General features: G+C 39.0%; 1 protein-coding gene across 11 annotated transcripts in view; it reads left to right on the top strand.

The window, feature by feature from the left end:
* USP28 (ubiquitin specific peptidase 28) overlaps nucleotides 1-14,829 on the top strand; it is a 58,366-nt gene extending 43,537 nt beyond the window's left edge. For 4 of the 11 annotated variants that reach the window (XM_045556535.1, XM_045556534.1, XM_045556544.1 and 1 more), the window contains 12 exons: nucleotides 783-853; nucleotides 2,058-2,286; nucleotides 4,733-4,924; nucleotides 5,554-5,693; nucleotides 5,853-6,038; nucleotides 7,355-7,450; nucleotides 8,444-8,622; nucleotides 8,734-8,812; nucleotides 9,622-9,701; nucleotides 10,251-10,374; nucleotides 11,866-12,061; nucleotides 13,605-14,829. In XM_045556535.1, coding sequence (XP_045412491.1) covers nucleotides 783-853; nucleotides 2,058-2,286; nucleotides 4,733-4,924; nucleotides 5,554-5,693; nucleotides 5,853-6,038; nucleotides 7,355-7,450; nucleotides 8,444-8,622; nucleotides 8,734-8,812; nucleotides 9,622-9,701; nucleotides 10,251-10,374; nucleotides 11,866-12,061; nucleotides 13,605-13,780 — 1,748 coding nt within the window. In that variant the 3' untranslated portion in view covers nucleotides 13,781-14,829. The remainder of the gene's footprint in view (nucleotides 1-782; nucleotides 854-2,057; nucleotides 2,287-4,732; nucleotides 4,925-5,553; nucleotides 5,694-5,852; nucleotides 6,039-7,354; nucleotides 7,451-8,443; nucleotides 8,623-8,733; nucleotides 8,813-9,621; nucleotides 9,702-10,250; nucleotides 10,375-11,865; nucleotides 12,062-13,604) is intronic. The other 7 variants (XM_045556540.1, XM_045556539.1, XM_045556542.1 and 4 more) reach the window with 5 other exon arrangements.
* Nucleotides 14,830-15,951: the final 1,122 nt, after the last annotated feature.

The following is a 15,951-nucleotide window of genomic DNA, read 5'->3' on the forward strand; positions in this document are numbered from 1 at the left end:
TCATACTCCCAGTATACAGCTGTAGAAGATCCCTCCTAGATTCCCTCCTCAAAATTTCTGGGAATTCCTAGAAGCCTAGGTACTTATGATCACCTTTGCTGGGATTTTTCTGTGTGTGCTGATTTCATTTCTGTAGTAGTTTATCTGAACTTGGGCTTCAGTTGACCGAAACTTAGAATTTGGCTTTCTTGGATTTCTACCTGTCTTTTCTGTATGAAGTTTACTTTGCTGAAGGTGAATGAGGTGGAGGATATTTGGGCAATGCAATGTAAAATAGAATTATTTAGCATTCTATTCTTAAAAATCCTTTGGCCTCATTGCCATATTGCTCAGACTGTCCTTTCTCCCCTTCCCTTCTGCTTTTATCTAGGGAGCAAAAAGACAAATAAAATTCCAAGTTCTATCAAGTTTTTATGCAGAGAAATTTAGCCCTAATCTTTATTATATCTCGTCATTTCAGATCTTTTCTGTGGGACATATATCTTATACCCAAGTGACCCATTAAGCTCTCGTCCTAAATAGAGACAGTTTTTCCTCTTTAATAAATTTTAGTGCCAATTATAAAAGACAATTTTTTAAAACCTTAATGTAGTTATATTGAACTAAAAGCCTTCATAACCTAAAGCACTGGCTCTACTTCGTGGTTCATAGAGGGAAGTTAAAGTCATTAGCACCCTGGACATAGATAAGCAATATTCTTTGCTTAGTTGAAGCAGCCTCTGTGATATGAAATGAGATCATTGTAAAGAAGTATTGTCTTTTTTTTTTTTTTTTTTTAACAGATTTAAAGAATTGTATTGCAAGCACCACCCAGACTATTGAGCAGATGTACTGTGACCCTCTCCTTCGTCAGGTAGAATGAAAATTGATGAAAAATAGTCAAAGCATATACTGGTAGATACAAAAAGAAAATAGTAATAAAAATTACTTACAATTCTCAGAGTGGAGGGGATATAAAAAGAAAAATAAATTACTCACAAAATGATAATTTAAATAGTGCAGCGGGGAGAACTGAACCAGGGTCTAGTTATCTGTCCTTTCACTAAGTACCATGATTCTTCGAGATATTTCCTTTGACAGCCTGCTTTCAAGCTTTATTTCTATAATAACTTATAACTCCAAAAGGGAGTTTAGGCAGAAATTCTTACCATCCACGTAAGTTTTGTTTAGAGTAACATTTTGGGCATTAAGGGAAAAAGAGCCTCCATTCAGGGGCCTCGCAGTGGCTTCTGTGTAAGTGGACAGAGTGGGCAGAATGGCTGTAGACGGACTGTTTGTAGAGAGGCATTGAGGCACAATTCTGTTGCATAATAGGAACGCACCATGTAAACCTTGGGTTTCTCCATTTTCTCTTTTGTGGTATTTCAAAAATATGAACCAGCAGTAAAAACAGGTCAAGGTACTGATAACAAGTGTAAGTTTAATTTGATTCTGTGACTGGATTTCGTAACTTTCACTTACTTGGCACTTAAGCGTTGCTCTATTTTCTCCATATTGGAAAAAAGTATGCTTTTCACATGTTGAAACAAACATGTATGTAATTAAAAGGGTCTTCACTCCAGATAGGTGGATGATGACTCACAAGAAGAAATACAAGGAGCATGTGACTGCATGAAATATGCTAACTTAAATTTTGGTGCCAGGGAAAATAGGCATAGAACAAGATAGCTGTTCACCTTGTTCTCAGGTCCCAAATGTGGTAAACATTTTTTTCAGTGTGAGTGGTACAGTGATTCTGTTTTTAGATGAACTGAATTTTGAGTTGGAAGGATACAGGTTTAGGTTATCTTTGGTTTTAGATCTATAATCATAGGAGTTTAGAGCCGAAAGTCTTTAGAGAGGTCGTCAAGTTCAACTGTCTGGTCTTAAAGATTTGGGAATTGAGACAATAATTGATAGATTCCAAGGCTGTGTTTTGTTAGTTCATTTGAATCAATAGGATGTTTTGATATGAACCCCACGTTAAACACATATATAAATAGTCATTTTGTAATAACCTAAACTTGACCAGATTACTTTGCTTACCCTGACTGAGGATGTTACTTTCGGATTTTCAGGTGCCTTATCGCTTGCATGCAGTTCTTGTTCATGAAGGACAAGCAAATGCTGGACACTACTGGGCCTATATCTACAATCAGTCCCGACAAATCTGGCTCAAGTACAATGACATCTCTGTTACTGAATCTTCCTGGGAAGAACTTGAAAGAGATTCCTATGGGGGCCTGAGAAATGTTAGTGCCTACTGTCTGATGTATATTAATGATAAACTACCCCACTTCAGTGCAGGTAAAAATATCTTAGCAGAACCCAGAGATTGGGGAAAATCTGTTCTACCCAGGGAAGGCAACAGTATTGTACTTCTTTTTAAAAAATGTAAACTATACTATTATTATGTAATAATGCATTTTAAAAATATAAACAGTATAAAAGGGATTAAAAAGGAAAAACAAGTTTGCTTTCCTACTTGCATCCTTGACCACTGGTCCTACTCCTCAACAAGTATATACTGTTAGGTTTCTTACATAGTCTTCAAGAAATATTCTATGTATATATATGCTAGATTTTATTTAGCTGTATCTCTCTCTTCTTTTTTCCCCAAATGGGATGTTTTTCCATTCAATTCTATACCTTTATTATTGAGTATTTAGAGATCTTTATAAATAAAACCTACTCATTCTTTTTAATAACTGCATAATAGTTCATTACATGGAATATATGTATTACATAATATATATAATTTATTTAACCAGCCTCTCATTGAAAGACTTTTTTTTTTTTTTTTTTTTATTTTAAGAGACAAGTTCTCACTATGTGGCCCAGGCTAGAGTGTAGTGGTGCCATCATAGCTCACTGCAACCCGGAACTCCTGGGCTTAAGCAATCCTCCTGTCTCACCCTTCCCAGTACTTGAGGCCATAGGCACATGGTGCCACACCTGGCTAATTTTTACATTTTTTGTAGAGACGGGGGTCTCGCTGTGTTGCCTGGAGTGGTCTTGAACTCCTGGACCCAAGCAATCCTCCTACCTCAGCCTCCCCAAATGCCCAGTTTACAGGTGTGAGCTGTTAGCTCAACCTTGATACATTTTTAATTGTCTCTAGTTTTTTTCTGTTTTGGTAACATCATTGAATACACATTTTTGCACCCATTGGAGAATAGCTAAATTTTAAAAGCATATATCCCTGAACAGTTTCATACTTCTCGTAATACTACTACTAATGCTAAGAGCAATAATAGTTATCATTTATATTGGTACTTTACTCCTTCAAGCATGGTTTCAAACTTTATTTCTCTAATAACTCTAAAAGGGAGATAGGCTGGGTGGAAATTACTATCTTCATTTTCTAGCTGCATAGCAGGCTCCAAGAGGGTCCATAGTTACACAGCCAGTACATAAATGGCAGGCCCAAGATTTGAATCCAGTTCTGACTCCAAATTCTGTGCTGTTTTCAGTTTATATTATTCTGTTTTCCTTTTGCATCTTCTGTGAGAGGTCTTATGACCAGTATTTTCCGTGTCAGATAATAGAAGGCTTTTTCTTTTAGTATTCAAACTTTACTGCATTGCACAAGTAAGAAAACATGTAAGGCATTTTGTCCAGGCAGCACATTATCTTTCTGATATACTAATGTGATTGGGGGATAGGGAATGGAGAGGATGATTGCTTAACAGTTACTGATCTTCAAAATTGTATGTTTATAGTATGCAGGCATGTATAGCTGCGTGTGGGAGTTACAGTCCAACTGAGTGTACTAGCTGTTGGTAGTATATAGGAGCCCTGTTATTGCAGGCATGGTTCATTTTATATTATAGAAACAAGCAAGTGGAAACTCATTTGCTTAGTGAAAAGGCTAGTTAATGGCAACCAGTAGGTGAATGTGTTGTTCTGCTATAGATTTTTTTGTTGTTTTGGTCACAGGGTTAGAAATGATGTTCAGTATGTCCTTGATATCCTTTCCATTAAAGCCAGTTATTATATTATTGACCATTTAACCCTTCTATCAAATTGCTTTCTGGTAGCACTTAATTGTGTGAAACTTGAGACAGTATTAATTTATTGAAATTCATCTCTAACCTTCTTGAAATGGCCATTCTTATCAATAATAGGTGTAGCAGTTAAATTGATAAAACAAGTTGGAAAATTTCCATTGTATCTAATAATTTTCTGAATTTCTGAGAAATGTTTGGTACATCTGGTGGTTGACAGTGATTGACCACTATTCCAAATGCTTAACTCTGTGTCATTGATTCATTCATTTGTTCATTTAACAGATGTTTAATGAGTGCGTACCTAATAAGCCAGGCACTCTTACTGATGTGCTGTCACTGTTGGCCTTATATTGTCAGTACAGTTTGAGCATCCCAAATCTGAAAATCCAAAATCCAAAATGTTTAAAATTCGAAACTTTGTAAGTGTCAACATTATGCTCAAAGGGAATGCTCATTGGAGTATTTCAGATTTTGGATTTTGGAATTTTGAATTTGGGATGCTCAGCTGGTGAGTATGACATTCCAAAGTCTGAAAAAATTTGAAATCCAAAACACCTCTGGTTCCAAGCTTTCTGGATAAGGGATGTTCAGATGGATTTCTGATGGATTTTGTGTGTACATATTTTTAGTTAAGAATAGGAAAAAATATGAAATGTCCTGCTTTCTTCCTTCCTAGAAAGACCATTTTGGTTCCTAGTGACCTTTTGCTGGATGGTACTCCATTTAACTCTTGTCTTTCCTAGAGGCAGCCCCTAACGAATCAGATCAAATGTCAGAAGTGGAATCCCTGTCAGTGGAACTGAAGCATTACATTCAGGAAGATAACTGGCGGTTTGAGCAGGAAGTAGAGGAGTGGGAAGAAGAGCAGTCTTGCAAAATCCCTCAAATGGAATCTTCTACCAACTCTTCCTCACAGGATTTCTCTACATCACAAGGTATGTGAGAAGGGCATTTATGCCAGCGATCTAGTGACATTCAAGCTGCAGTCCCCCAGCCAGCCCTGCACGCTTCAACTGACAAAGTGATGCCAGTCTTCACGGCGTATGTATGTGTCCCTATATATACCCACACATACACACACATGTACTTCCTGTGTCTTCATATATAGTTGGTATGGCAGGTACAACCTGACAGAATAAATTATGGCTTTAGAATTTGATTTCTGATGAGAAGTGATAATTAGGAAGACTAGCTATCTGTACATTTAATGTATATGTAGCACTGCTTATTTACCAGGCTGTAGGAGGAACTGTGGTAGGATTAATAGATAGACTTTATGAAAACTGTTCTCCAAAGTTCCTAACAACAGATGGTCATTTGTAGGAAACCTTCTTGGCATAGAGAAATCTGACAAAGTTGGGGGCACATTAAATTTGATAGAATTATCAATGGGTTCTTTCTGAAGTAGCTATCATTTCTTGTAGTCACTAGTTTCGAGGAGAAATTTGCATAGGCTTTTTAAAAAGCTGTGTTAGGAGGATTGTGTATCCATGCAGCTTGCTTTTGTCAGTGATCTAGACTATTTATCATCAGATGCTAACACCTTTGTACTGTTCTTCACCAGAATCTTCAGTAGCCCCCTCTCATGGGGTTCGCTGCCTGTCGTCTGAGCATGCTGTGATTGTAAAGGAGCAGACTGCCCAGGCCATTGCAAACACGGCCCGTGCCTATGAGAAGAGTGGGGTAGAAGCAGCACTGAGTGAGGTGAGAATGACTGAGAAACCCAAATTCAGGAGGGTCGGGCTTTCAGCAGTCATTGCCAGTTTTCTCACATTTCTATTATTCTGTGTCTCTCCTGCATTTAACCAATCCCTCTTTATTTCTCCTGTTTTTCCTTACTCTTCTCCCATTCTGCTACCACAGCTTAAGGAAGCTGAACCCAAGGAGCCCATGCCCCAGGAAACAAACCTTGCAGAGCAGTCAGAACAGCCCCAAAAGGCTAATGATGCAGAGTCTACTGCCCAGCCTAATTCTGAGGTCTCTGAAGTCGAGATTCCCAGTGTGGGAAGGATTCTGGTTAGATCTGATGCAGATGGATATGATGAGGAGGTACAGAGATGAGTGCAGGATTTAGTTGTTTGTTGTCAGTCTTATATTTCCTTCTCAAGTGACTGAATGAATATATTTTTTTAACGTGTCTGGGAATAGCTAATATTTTCTCATTGAAGCAGATAATTGACAAGAAGGTCTATCACCATTCTTAAAAGGTAGTTATGTTCCTACTGTACACTGCGCTAAGCTTGTACTTGTGGGGGCCACTGCAGAGTTGGCTCAGAGAGGTAGAATGTATTTCCTTCTTTGGGTATTTACAAACAAAAAATTGCCTTCTGATTTTAAGTAGGGAATCTTTTTTTTTTTTTTTTTTTAAGACAGAGTCTCACTCTGTTGCCCGGGCTAGAGTGCCGTGGTGTCAGCCTAGCTCACAGCAACTTCAAACTCCTGGGCTCAAGCAATCCTTCTGCCTCAGCCTCCCAAGTACCTGGGACTACAGGCAGGTGCCACCATGCCTGGCTCATTTTTTCTATATATATTTTTAGTTGTCCAGCTAATTTCTAATTTTTTTTAGGTAGAGACGGGGTCTCGCTCTTGCTCAGGCTGGTCTTGAACTCCTGAGCTCAAGCGATCCTCCCGCCTCGGCCTCCCAGAATGCTAGGATTACAGGTGTGAGCCACCACGCCCGGCTGGAATCTTTGTTTTTGATATTAGTCCATTGTTTTTTCTCCAAATATAATTTTTTCAATTGTCCAATGAGTAAAACAAATGTGGATTAATGTTCTGGTTTTTAGTTCTAAAGCTTTATGAAGAAGCTGTAGAATCCCAAGTTATTCATTGTCTCATTTTCAGTTGCACTGCACGTAAATAATAATGAATCCTGTCTCTCAGACTTCTTTCCTGTGGGGTATTTTTTTTTAATCATGGAAAGGTTTTCACTTTATAGAGTCATACTTGTATAGCCCCTGGTTTCCAGACTATTTTAAATGTACTGTTCATCCTAGTACCAATTCTAAAATATTTGTCTAAAATCTCAGACACTTCTCCTCTGAGAGCTATAATTTAACTTCATTCTTCAGCAGTGCCCTACTGGAGATAATTTTGGATATGCACCTTTCTTCATCCTACTAAATTCGAGAGAACGTATAGTATAGGAATAGCTTGTCTTGGGTGAGGTGTTGACATTATGTGGAGGGACAGAGGCCATGCATGCACTTAGGAATGGGTGTGTGAGGCTTGGCTTGCGTTAGGTGCTGGCCCCAGGGCACACTGCTGTGCTTCCCTGCAGCCTTCTGTTCAGCCTGGTTTCATACAGTCTTCTTTTGAACCTTCTTCTCTCCTCTTTCTCTCTGTTTTGTGTCCTCTTGTGGTAGGTGATGCTGAGCCCTGCCATGCAAGGGGTCATCCTGGCCATAGCTAAAGCCCGTCAGACCTTTGACCGAGATGGGTCTGAAGCAGGGCTTATTAAGGTATCTCTGTTTTTAAAATTTTAATCCTTGTAACACAAGTATCATAATATTGGGGCAATAATTCTATAAGGTGGGGAAAAAATGGGATTAAAGCTAAGCTCAGTGGCACACACCTGTAGTCCCAGCCCTTCAGGAGGCTGAGGCGGGAAGATGGCTTGAGGCCAGGAGTTCAGGGCTGTGGTATCACACCTGTGAATAGCCAGTGCACTCCTGCCTGGATGACAGAGCAAGACCTCATCTCTTTATTTAAAAAAAAAAAAAAATCTTTTATTGAAACAAAACATAAAACTCCCTTTCCTGTTCAACTGCTGAACAAGCTGTCCCATAGTACTGTTCACTCCCCTTTTGGCACTAGCCCAGCCTTGGTTGGCAGTGCCATACACCTAGCCTAGAGGGGCTTTTGTTGTTGTTCGGAGGTATCTATTATTAACACTGTGAGTGGATTGTGCCTTTGTAATTTTGAGGCCATGATATAAGCAAATAGGCCATGCTTTAGAAGTATTTCAATGAAATTTAAGATACTTGAATAAAATTGGATTTGCATGGATGTTTAAAATTCAAGTCATTGGGACTCAAGGATATGCCTTTTACAACAATTAAAACTAAGTATTTAAGCAGTTACTGGGGAGGCTGAGGTGAGAGGATCATTTGAGCCTAGGAGTTGGAGACCAGCCTAGGTAACATAGCCAGACTTCGTCTCTTAAAAAAAAAAAAAAAAACAAAACTAAATATTTGTTTTTCTGGAAACTTCTTGAGAAAAATGAGTTTCTTCTGAGTACAATATGTTTTTGGTGCCAGAATGCTAGAGGATTTTTATCCCTTATGAAATGCAGACAACTTAAGATTCCTTTAAGTTGGCCTTTGTAGTTCCTCAGTAAGAATTTTTTAGAAGTCGTCTTGGAGTTATAAGACCATCTAGCCCTTAGGCATCCATTTCTGCGTGCAGAAGCCCACAATGCACTCTTTTCTAACTGTTGATTCTGCCTTCCATAGGCATTCCACGAAGAATACTCCAGGCTCTATCAGCTTGCCAAAGAAACTCCCACCTCTCACAGCGATCCTCGACTTCAGCATGTCCTTGTCTACTTTTTCCAAAATGAAGCACCTAAAAGGGTAGTAGAACGGACCCTTCTGGAACAGTTTGCAGATAAAAATCTTAGCTATGATGAAAGGTGAGAGGGGAATACTCAGGTGAATCACCCTGGGTCTGGCTAGACTAAATCGTCTGATGGGGAGGTTTTGCCTCTACCCTTCCATTGCTTTCTGACCTTTGTCTCGCACAGATCAATCAGCATTATGAAGGTGGCTCAAGCTAAACTGAAGGAAATTGGTCCAGATGACATGAATATGGAAGAGTACAAGGTGAAGTTTTTTCTTGAAATCTACAAAGCAAAAACTAATTCCTGAGGCAAATGATACGTGAGGCCAAATTAACGATTTTGTGCTATCACAGACTGACTTGTTCTCCCACCTCCCCCCCAACACACACCAAAAAAACCTGGGGAAGAATGGATAAATGATCTTTCTGACTCTCAGAATAGCAGGTCTCTCTGTTTTCATTCTTCTGTTGAATGCATCAACACTTCATTTCCCTTAAATACCTACTTTAGCCTTGTCCTAGGCCATATCATTCTTGAAATCATGGTTTGATTTGTTTTAAATGATACAGTTTTTAAAATATGCATTAAAATACATACATAATTACAAATTTTTTTAAAAATTAGATTTTATGTAAAACAATGTTATGTACCACCTAAGGTGTACTCACCACGTTTACTGGGCTTGAGCATTCTGTATGACATAGAAGAGCTTTGTCCTTCCGTCTTTCCCATTTATGGATGGTTTTATCAGTACTTGAGAGGTCATTCATTTAAGCCAGAGTGGAATGACTTTGACATGGCTGATGGAAATTAAGATAATAAATTCTAAAGCTTATGTGAAACAAATATTTCTGTTCCTCAGTGAAAGGAACGGAACATTGAAATTAAGGTCAGTGGTGGACTTTTATTTTAAATGTTGAATGGGTTCTTTTTTCTGAAAGCTTTTGTGTTTGTTTTTGTGGCTGACCAGATGTGCTCAGTAAATATTTGTATTGAATTTAAAACTTGGGTGGAAAGTGTGGCAATAGTTTATTATGAGCATAGTCATTAATGATAGTTATTCCTTTTCAGAAGTGGCATGAAGATTATAGTTTGTTCCGAAAGGTGTCTGTGTATCTCCTAACAGGCCTGGAACTCTACCAGAAAGGAAAGTATGTTGGCCTTTTGTTTCACCAAGATTATGGGTGAGGACACTTACTTATTGATGCCCACCTAGGAATACTAAGTCATAACTGTGCGTAACCTCCATGTCACCTACGCTAGTGTGCCTCTTCTCTTTCCAGTGCTTCAGTTTTGCTCTACATGTCACACATTGTTTTTCATCCTTTACATAGTGAAATTTATCAGTAGAAAGATATACTGTGCCAGACTTTCTCTGTGATAAATGAAGATGAACTCAGAAAGCGAATTTTCGAGTTGGCTTGGACCCTAGCGAGCATCTAGTTCACTTTTTGTTTAGAGGTGGGAAAAACTGAAGCCCAGGAAAATTTCTGATTTGCCTTGGGTGGCTTGGCCGTTTCATCGAAGAACTGAGACTGGCACTGGTTTTTGATCCTCAGGTTTTCCCCTTGCCAACTCTTATCTTTAAGACTTTTACATAATTGCAGACAGATAGATTCTTACATTGGGGAAAAGTGAGGTCTAAGCCCTAGGTTTTGGGTAAAGAGCACTCAGCTGTTGTTTATGTCCCCTTTTCTAAGGTACCAAGAGGCACTTTCCTACCTGGTGTATGCCTACCAGAGCAATGCCGCTCTGCTGATGAAGGGGCCCCGCCGGGGGGTCAAGGAATCAGTGATTGCTTTATACCGAAGAAAATGCCTTCTGGTTTGTACTGTTTGTAAGGCCTCAGGATTTGTGTGTTGACTGTGTGTGCTTCCCTCTCTTCCTTGAAGCCATGAAGAGATACAACTTTAAATACAAAATAATTGTCTCCAATGGGTTTTAGATTTTTTTCCCAAACTCTCATAATCAGTTTTACATTGGAACAGATTCTTTTCAGTTACTTTTAAGTGATATCATTCTTCTTCACTCCCTGTTAGAAGTTGAGAATCATTCATCCCCCTCTGTGTGCCCTTCATGTATGCCCACATTATAGCTTTTATCACATTGCTTCCCTGCTAGATTGTGAGTTCCTTGAGCACACATCCTTTTCTTATTCAGCATTTCCTTTGCCGGGCCCATAGTAAGCATGTAATAAATGTGCATTGAATAAATGCAGTATTTTTCTGTGCTCCCTACTAAGCTAGCAGGTGAAAGTTTAGGTGACTTCTGGAAGACTCCAAATTTTTAAAAAAGATACAAACCGTAAGAATTGTTCCTGCTGTTCTGATAACATCATTGTCATGTACTAGTGAAGACTAAATCTATCCTGGTCTAATTTGCATTTAGCAGCCACGTGGAGAGGCAGATCTATATCCCCTCGCCTACCCAAGGGTTCATATGGTGTTTGTCCTTCAGAGGACTGTAAAGAAGTGGCTTGCCTTCATACAGTGTGCTGTGTTTGTTTCCCTTGCTACCCAGCACATTTGCCCTTCACAGAAGTCAGGCCAGCATTTCTACCACCACCTTGGCCTTGCTCATACCAAATGCATGAGATTAAATCATGACATATTAATATGTTCATCTCAAGAGCTTCATTTTCTGATTTATACTATGATTTCCGTATTAGTTATAGGTGTGGCAGGGCCACTTTGAAGCTGAAAAGGGGGCCATGTAGATTTGATGGATCTGAATTTTATTAGAGCCATGCTTTTATATTTTAAATCACTGAATAGATTGACATTTTGAATATCCTTCTCAGCTTCTACAGTAATGCAGTAATAGGGATTTAGACTCTTTCCGTCACTGGGTCCCCACCCTCAGTGTGCATCGGAATCACCTAGGGAGCTTTCACGCAGTGGTGATGTTCAAGCCCCTCCCCTAGACTGTTAAACCAGAAGCCTGTGAGGGGCCTGGGTGTCAATGTGTCTTGCACAGGTGGTTCTGATTCTCAGTGGAGATTGACAACCACTGAATAGGTCTTTAATAGAAACAGGCATTAAGCATGACCTTGACTTGTAAGTTTAGGCCAATGGATCCCAAATTTTGCTGCATTAGAATCACTTGGGAGCTTTTATAAAATCCCATTGCCCAGGTTGCCCACATACTGATTGAACCAGCACGTCAGGAGTGGGATGTAGGCATCGGTAGTTTTTAAAGATCCCTAGGTGCTTTCAACGTGCAGTAAAGTTTGGGAACCACTTGTTTAGACTGCTATTAAATAGATATTTATCTTTTTCAGACTTTTCTCCTCCCTACTCTACTTTTTATCTGTAGGAGCTGAATGCCAAAGCAGCTTCTCTCTTTGAGACAAATGATGATCATTCTGTAACAGAAGGCATTAATGTGATGAATGAGCTGATCATCCCCTGCATTCACCTTATCATTAATAATGACATTTCCAAGGATGACCTAGATGCCATCGAGGTCATGAGAAACCATTGGTGCTCTTACCTTGGGCAAGATATTGCAGGTATGCTGTTAGTACTTCTAGTAATGTTCTAAGGTTTTGAGAATTCTAGAAATTACAGTGGTCTCTCTATAGCATTGGTTGCCAAACCTTTTTAAGGGATTAGAACCTCTCTGCATAGAAGAGAGTTAAAAGTGGATCTCCTCCACTGAAGCAGGGGAAGAGAGCCTGGGCCTCTGCCCCTCTTAACCTCCCCTCAGCTTCCCTGTGGCTGCTGAAGCACCTCCATAGGCAACCAACAAGCCCAGTTGGAAAAAAAAAAATCACTCTTCTTCAAGAATGTCAGACTTCTGTTACTCTTCTGTTACTCCCCTCAGCTTCCCTGTGGCTGCTGAAGCACCTCCATAGGCAACCAACAAGCCCAGTTGGAAAAAAAAAAAATCACTCTTCTTCAAGAATGTCAGACTTCTGTTACTCTGTCATCTACCAAAATCTGAATTCTTTTATATTATTAATAAAAATCTAAATCTATTTATGCAGAGTATGATTACCTAGTAGTACCTTAACTAAATTTTTTTGTGTCTTAAAAGTTGTCAGACATAAAAATATTAACCATGATGACTTTAAGATTAATAAATTAGTACACGGAATATATCCTTGTTTGTCCAAAGTATCTTGGGGAGGGAACCTAAAACTAGTTATTTTTAGGTGAGTTCAGTAGACTTAAAAAGTTGGTATGTATTCTGCTATGAATCCTTTTTGTTAGTTTCTCATTGATGTAAAGGTATTTTATTGACTTGCTCAAGTATCCAAGTTTATAATATTTATTTAAAAATTCTATAATAACTAGTTGCTACATATTCTATTTTAATGTCTTCAGTTTTTATTTGTGTGTCTGTGATATATGGTATGATATGTCATGTGTACACACATGTGTGTGTGTGTGTGTATATATGTATATTTTCTAAGACGGAGTCTCACTCTGTTGCCCTGGCTAGAGTGCCGTGGTGTCAGCCTAGCTGACAGCAACCTCAAACTCCTGGGCTCAAGCGATCCTACTGCCTCAGCCTCCCGAGTAGCTGGGACTACAGACACTTGCCACTATGCCTGGCTAATTTTTTCTATTTTTAGTAGAGACAGGGTCTCACTCTTGCTCAGGCTGGTCTCAAACTCCTGAGCTCAAGCGATCCTCCCACCTCAGCCTCCCAGAGTATTAGGATTACAGGTGTGAGCCACATGTATATTTTAATAATTTGAAAAAAAATAGCTCCTTTATATCTTTAGGGTATCATATCCACTTTCTCAAATTTTAAAAGGATGATTGATTAGAAGACCTGTTCATAATGAAGTGAAAATAGAGTTTTATTCTGCCTACATAAAATGGCATAAAACATTCTAAAGCTTTGATATATTTGGCAAGTAGATCTTTGCGCCTTGTTTGGCCTGAAGGAATCACCATTTATTGTTAGCTGGCCAGTATAATGCTTTGACTTTTGAGGTTAGGTAAGGAGTTACTTAAAGGCCTTCCTGTATAGTTGCAGACCTATTAGTTTTTACTTAGAGATCTATTTAGCTGAGTATGTAACCATCCATTTTTCCTCCACAGAAAATCTGCAGCTGTGCTTAGGGGAGTTTCTACCCAGGCTTCTAGATCCTTCGGCAGAAATCATTGTCTTGAAGGAGCCTCCAACTATTCGACCCAATTCTCCCTATGACCTTTGTAGCCGATTTGCAGCTGTCATGGAGTCAATTCAAGGAGTTTCAACTGTGACAGTGAAATAAGCCCCCACATGTTCAGGCTCATCCTGGTGTCTGGCTGCCTGCCTGATGCGCAGAAGTCTGTTGTCATGGTACTCACCTTGGGAAAGGATTAGGTGGACAAGTAAGACTCAGATTCCGACCCCAGCCACACGCAGGTGTGTAAAGAAGGATTGAAAATAAAATTGCACTATTTAGGTACAGAATCATAAAAGATACTTCACTAGAAAAGGCAGGAACCAGTGTACTGAGGTATTGAATTATGCCAGAAGACCTGAAATGCCTTTGTACCTACAGTAAGGCTAGGGCTTTTTCTGAGCCTCTTGCCACTTTTTAAATTATCCTTCAGGCATAAATATTTTTGACAGCAGAATAGAAGAGTGATTTATCAGAACCTGAACCAGATGAATAGCTACTAGTTATTTTATTAAATACAGGTGACATTTAAAAATTCTTAACGGCAAGAGATTAGGAATATAAACTTTGCCTAGCTCTTGACAGGAGATGACAAAATGGGTCGCTGATGAACCTCGCCCTTTTACATGTGGGTAGAATATAAGATCACATGGCAATAAGATGCTGAAAGTCAAGAAAGCTGCCTCTCCTTTCTTTCTTCTCTCCTTTCTATTTTTAAATAAACCAGAAAACCTCATACTCAGCCCTGAGTGAAAGAAAAGAAAGCAGTTAAGGACTTCAGACAGAATAGCATTGTGAAACTTGACTAAAGATAGTGTGTTAATAGTTGTTAGCCATGTAGGTAAAATTTTCTAATATCTGAAAATTGTCAAAAACAGATTTCTAAGGCGACTGTTGGCTGAAAAGACGATTTTAATCCCCCTCCCCTTTTTTGCTCTGAAAAAATACGGGATGTGGATTTGTAAAAAGAAAAAAAACCTATGTGTATATGTAGAGAGGAAAATATTCCCTGTTGACCATTTTTAAAAGGCTCTCGATTGGATATTGTATTTTAAACAGATTTTAAGATTAATGGTGGAATTGTGGGAGGGAAGGACACTTGATACTTGATACAACTATGCAGATTTTATAAATGTGCAATAAAAATATTTGTTTTACCTTTGGTATACAGTGTGGACTTTATTTAAACACATATTTTTCATTTTGGAAATGGGTGGACTCAGGAAGCATTTGTCTTGTTTCAATTTTTCTTGTTTAAAAGAAAAAGCAGATGAAAGCGTTGAGAAACTTGACGAGGGTGGGGGTAGGGGGGTGGGGGTGGGTGTAACAGTGTTCGAAATAGCAGGCAACAGTCAACTCTTGAGCAGCACCTAGTGGTGACTGATACCTTTTCATCTCATTTGCTACTTGCATTGCTTGTAAATGTATTCACTTTATAATTTTCAAATTTTGGAATGTGAACAAGGGTGCTTTTCTTAAAACTGAATTTCTTGTACAGTTTTCCCACGGTATATGTGGGGGATTGGTTCCAGGACCCCCATGCATACCAAAATCTGTGCATACTGAAGTCCCGACATTGGCTCTGCAGCACCCACACAGAGGAAAAGTTGGCTCTCCCTATACTCAGGTTTCACATCCCGCAAATACTGTAATTTTCAATCTGTGTTTTGTTGAAAAAAAAAAAAAATCCTCAGGTAAGTAGACCCATGCATTTCAAACCCATGTCGTTCAAGGGTCAAATTGTATGTTGGTTAAATTAATAATAGGTCGTCTTTTATAGGTATTCAGAGGTGCTTTTGTGTTTTACAAGCTCATTGCAAAGATTTGTTTCATGGGAAGTTGATCAATTTTCTAACCCATTGATTACCTTTTACTGTTTAAAATTCTACGTACCACCATCTGCCTTTCACTTAATCCTTTTCATTAAGTAGTGTACACAGTGCTTCAGTGATATAATTTAATTTAATTTAACAACCCTGGGATGATGATAGGAACCGTGGTTCATCCAGGGTCATAGATCTCATTAAGTAGTGGAACCAGGACACTAACTTTGGTGTGTCTGACTTCATAGCCTGTGCTTTTAATTACTGCTCAACTGTCCTTGGTAGTCTTGTAAAATATATTGTTTTGTATCTCTTCCAGTTATTTCCTGGTCAGCTCTTGGAAATCTGCACTTGGCCAAGAAAGAAACAGATGGACATCTGTAGTGTGCAGTGCTGAGTTGTCTGTGTGGTTTGGATCCACTCAGACCACCAGGGGGAGTGCTGAGAACTAATTTT

Source organism: Lemur catta, chromosome 7 (assembly GCF_020740605.2).
Source record: "Lemur catta isolate mLemCat1 chromosome 7, mLemCat1.pri, whole genome shotgun sequence".
In the NCBI taxonomy this organism is placed as follows: domain Eukaryota; kingdom Metazoa; phylum Chordata; class Mammalia; order Primates; family Lemuridae; genus Lemur; species Lemur catta.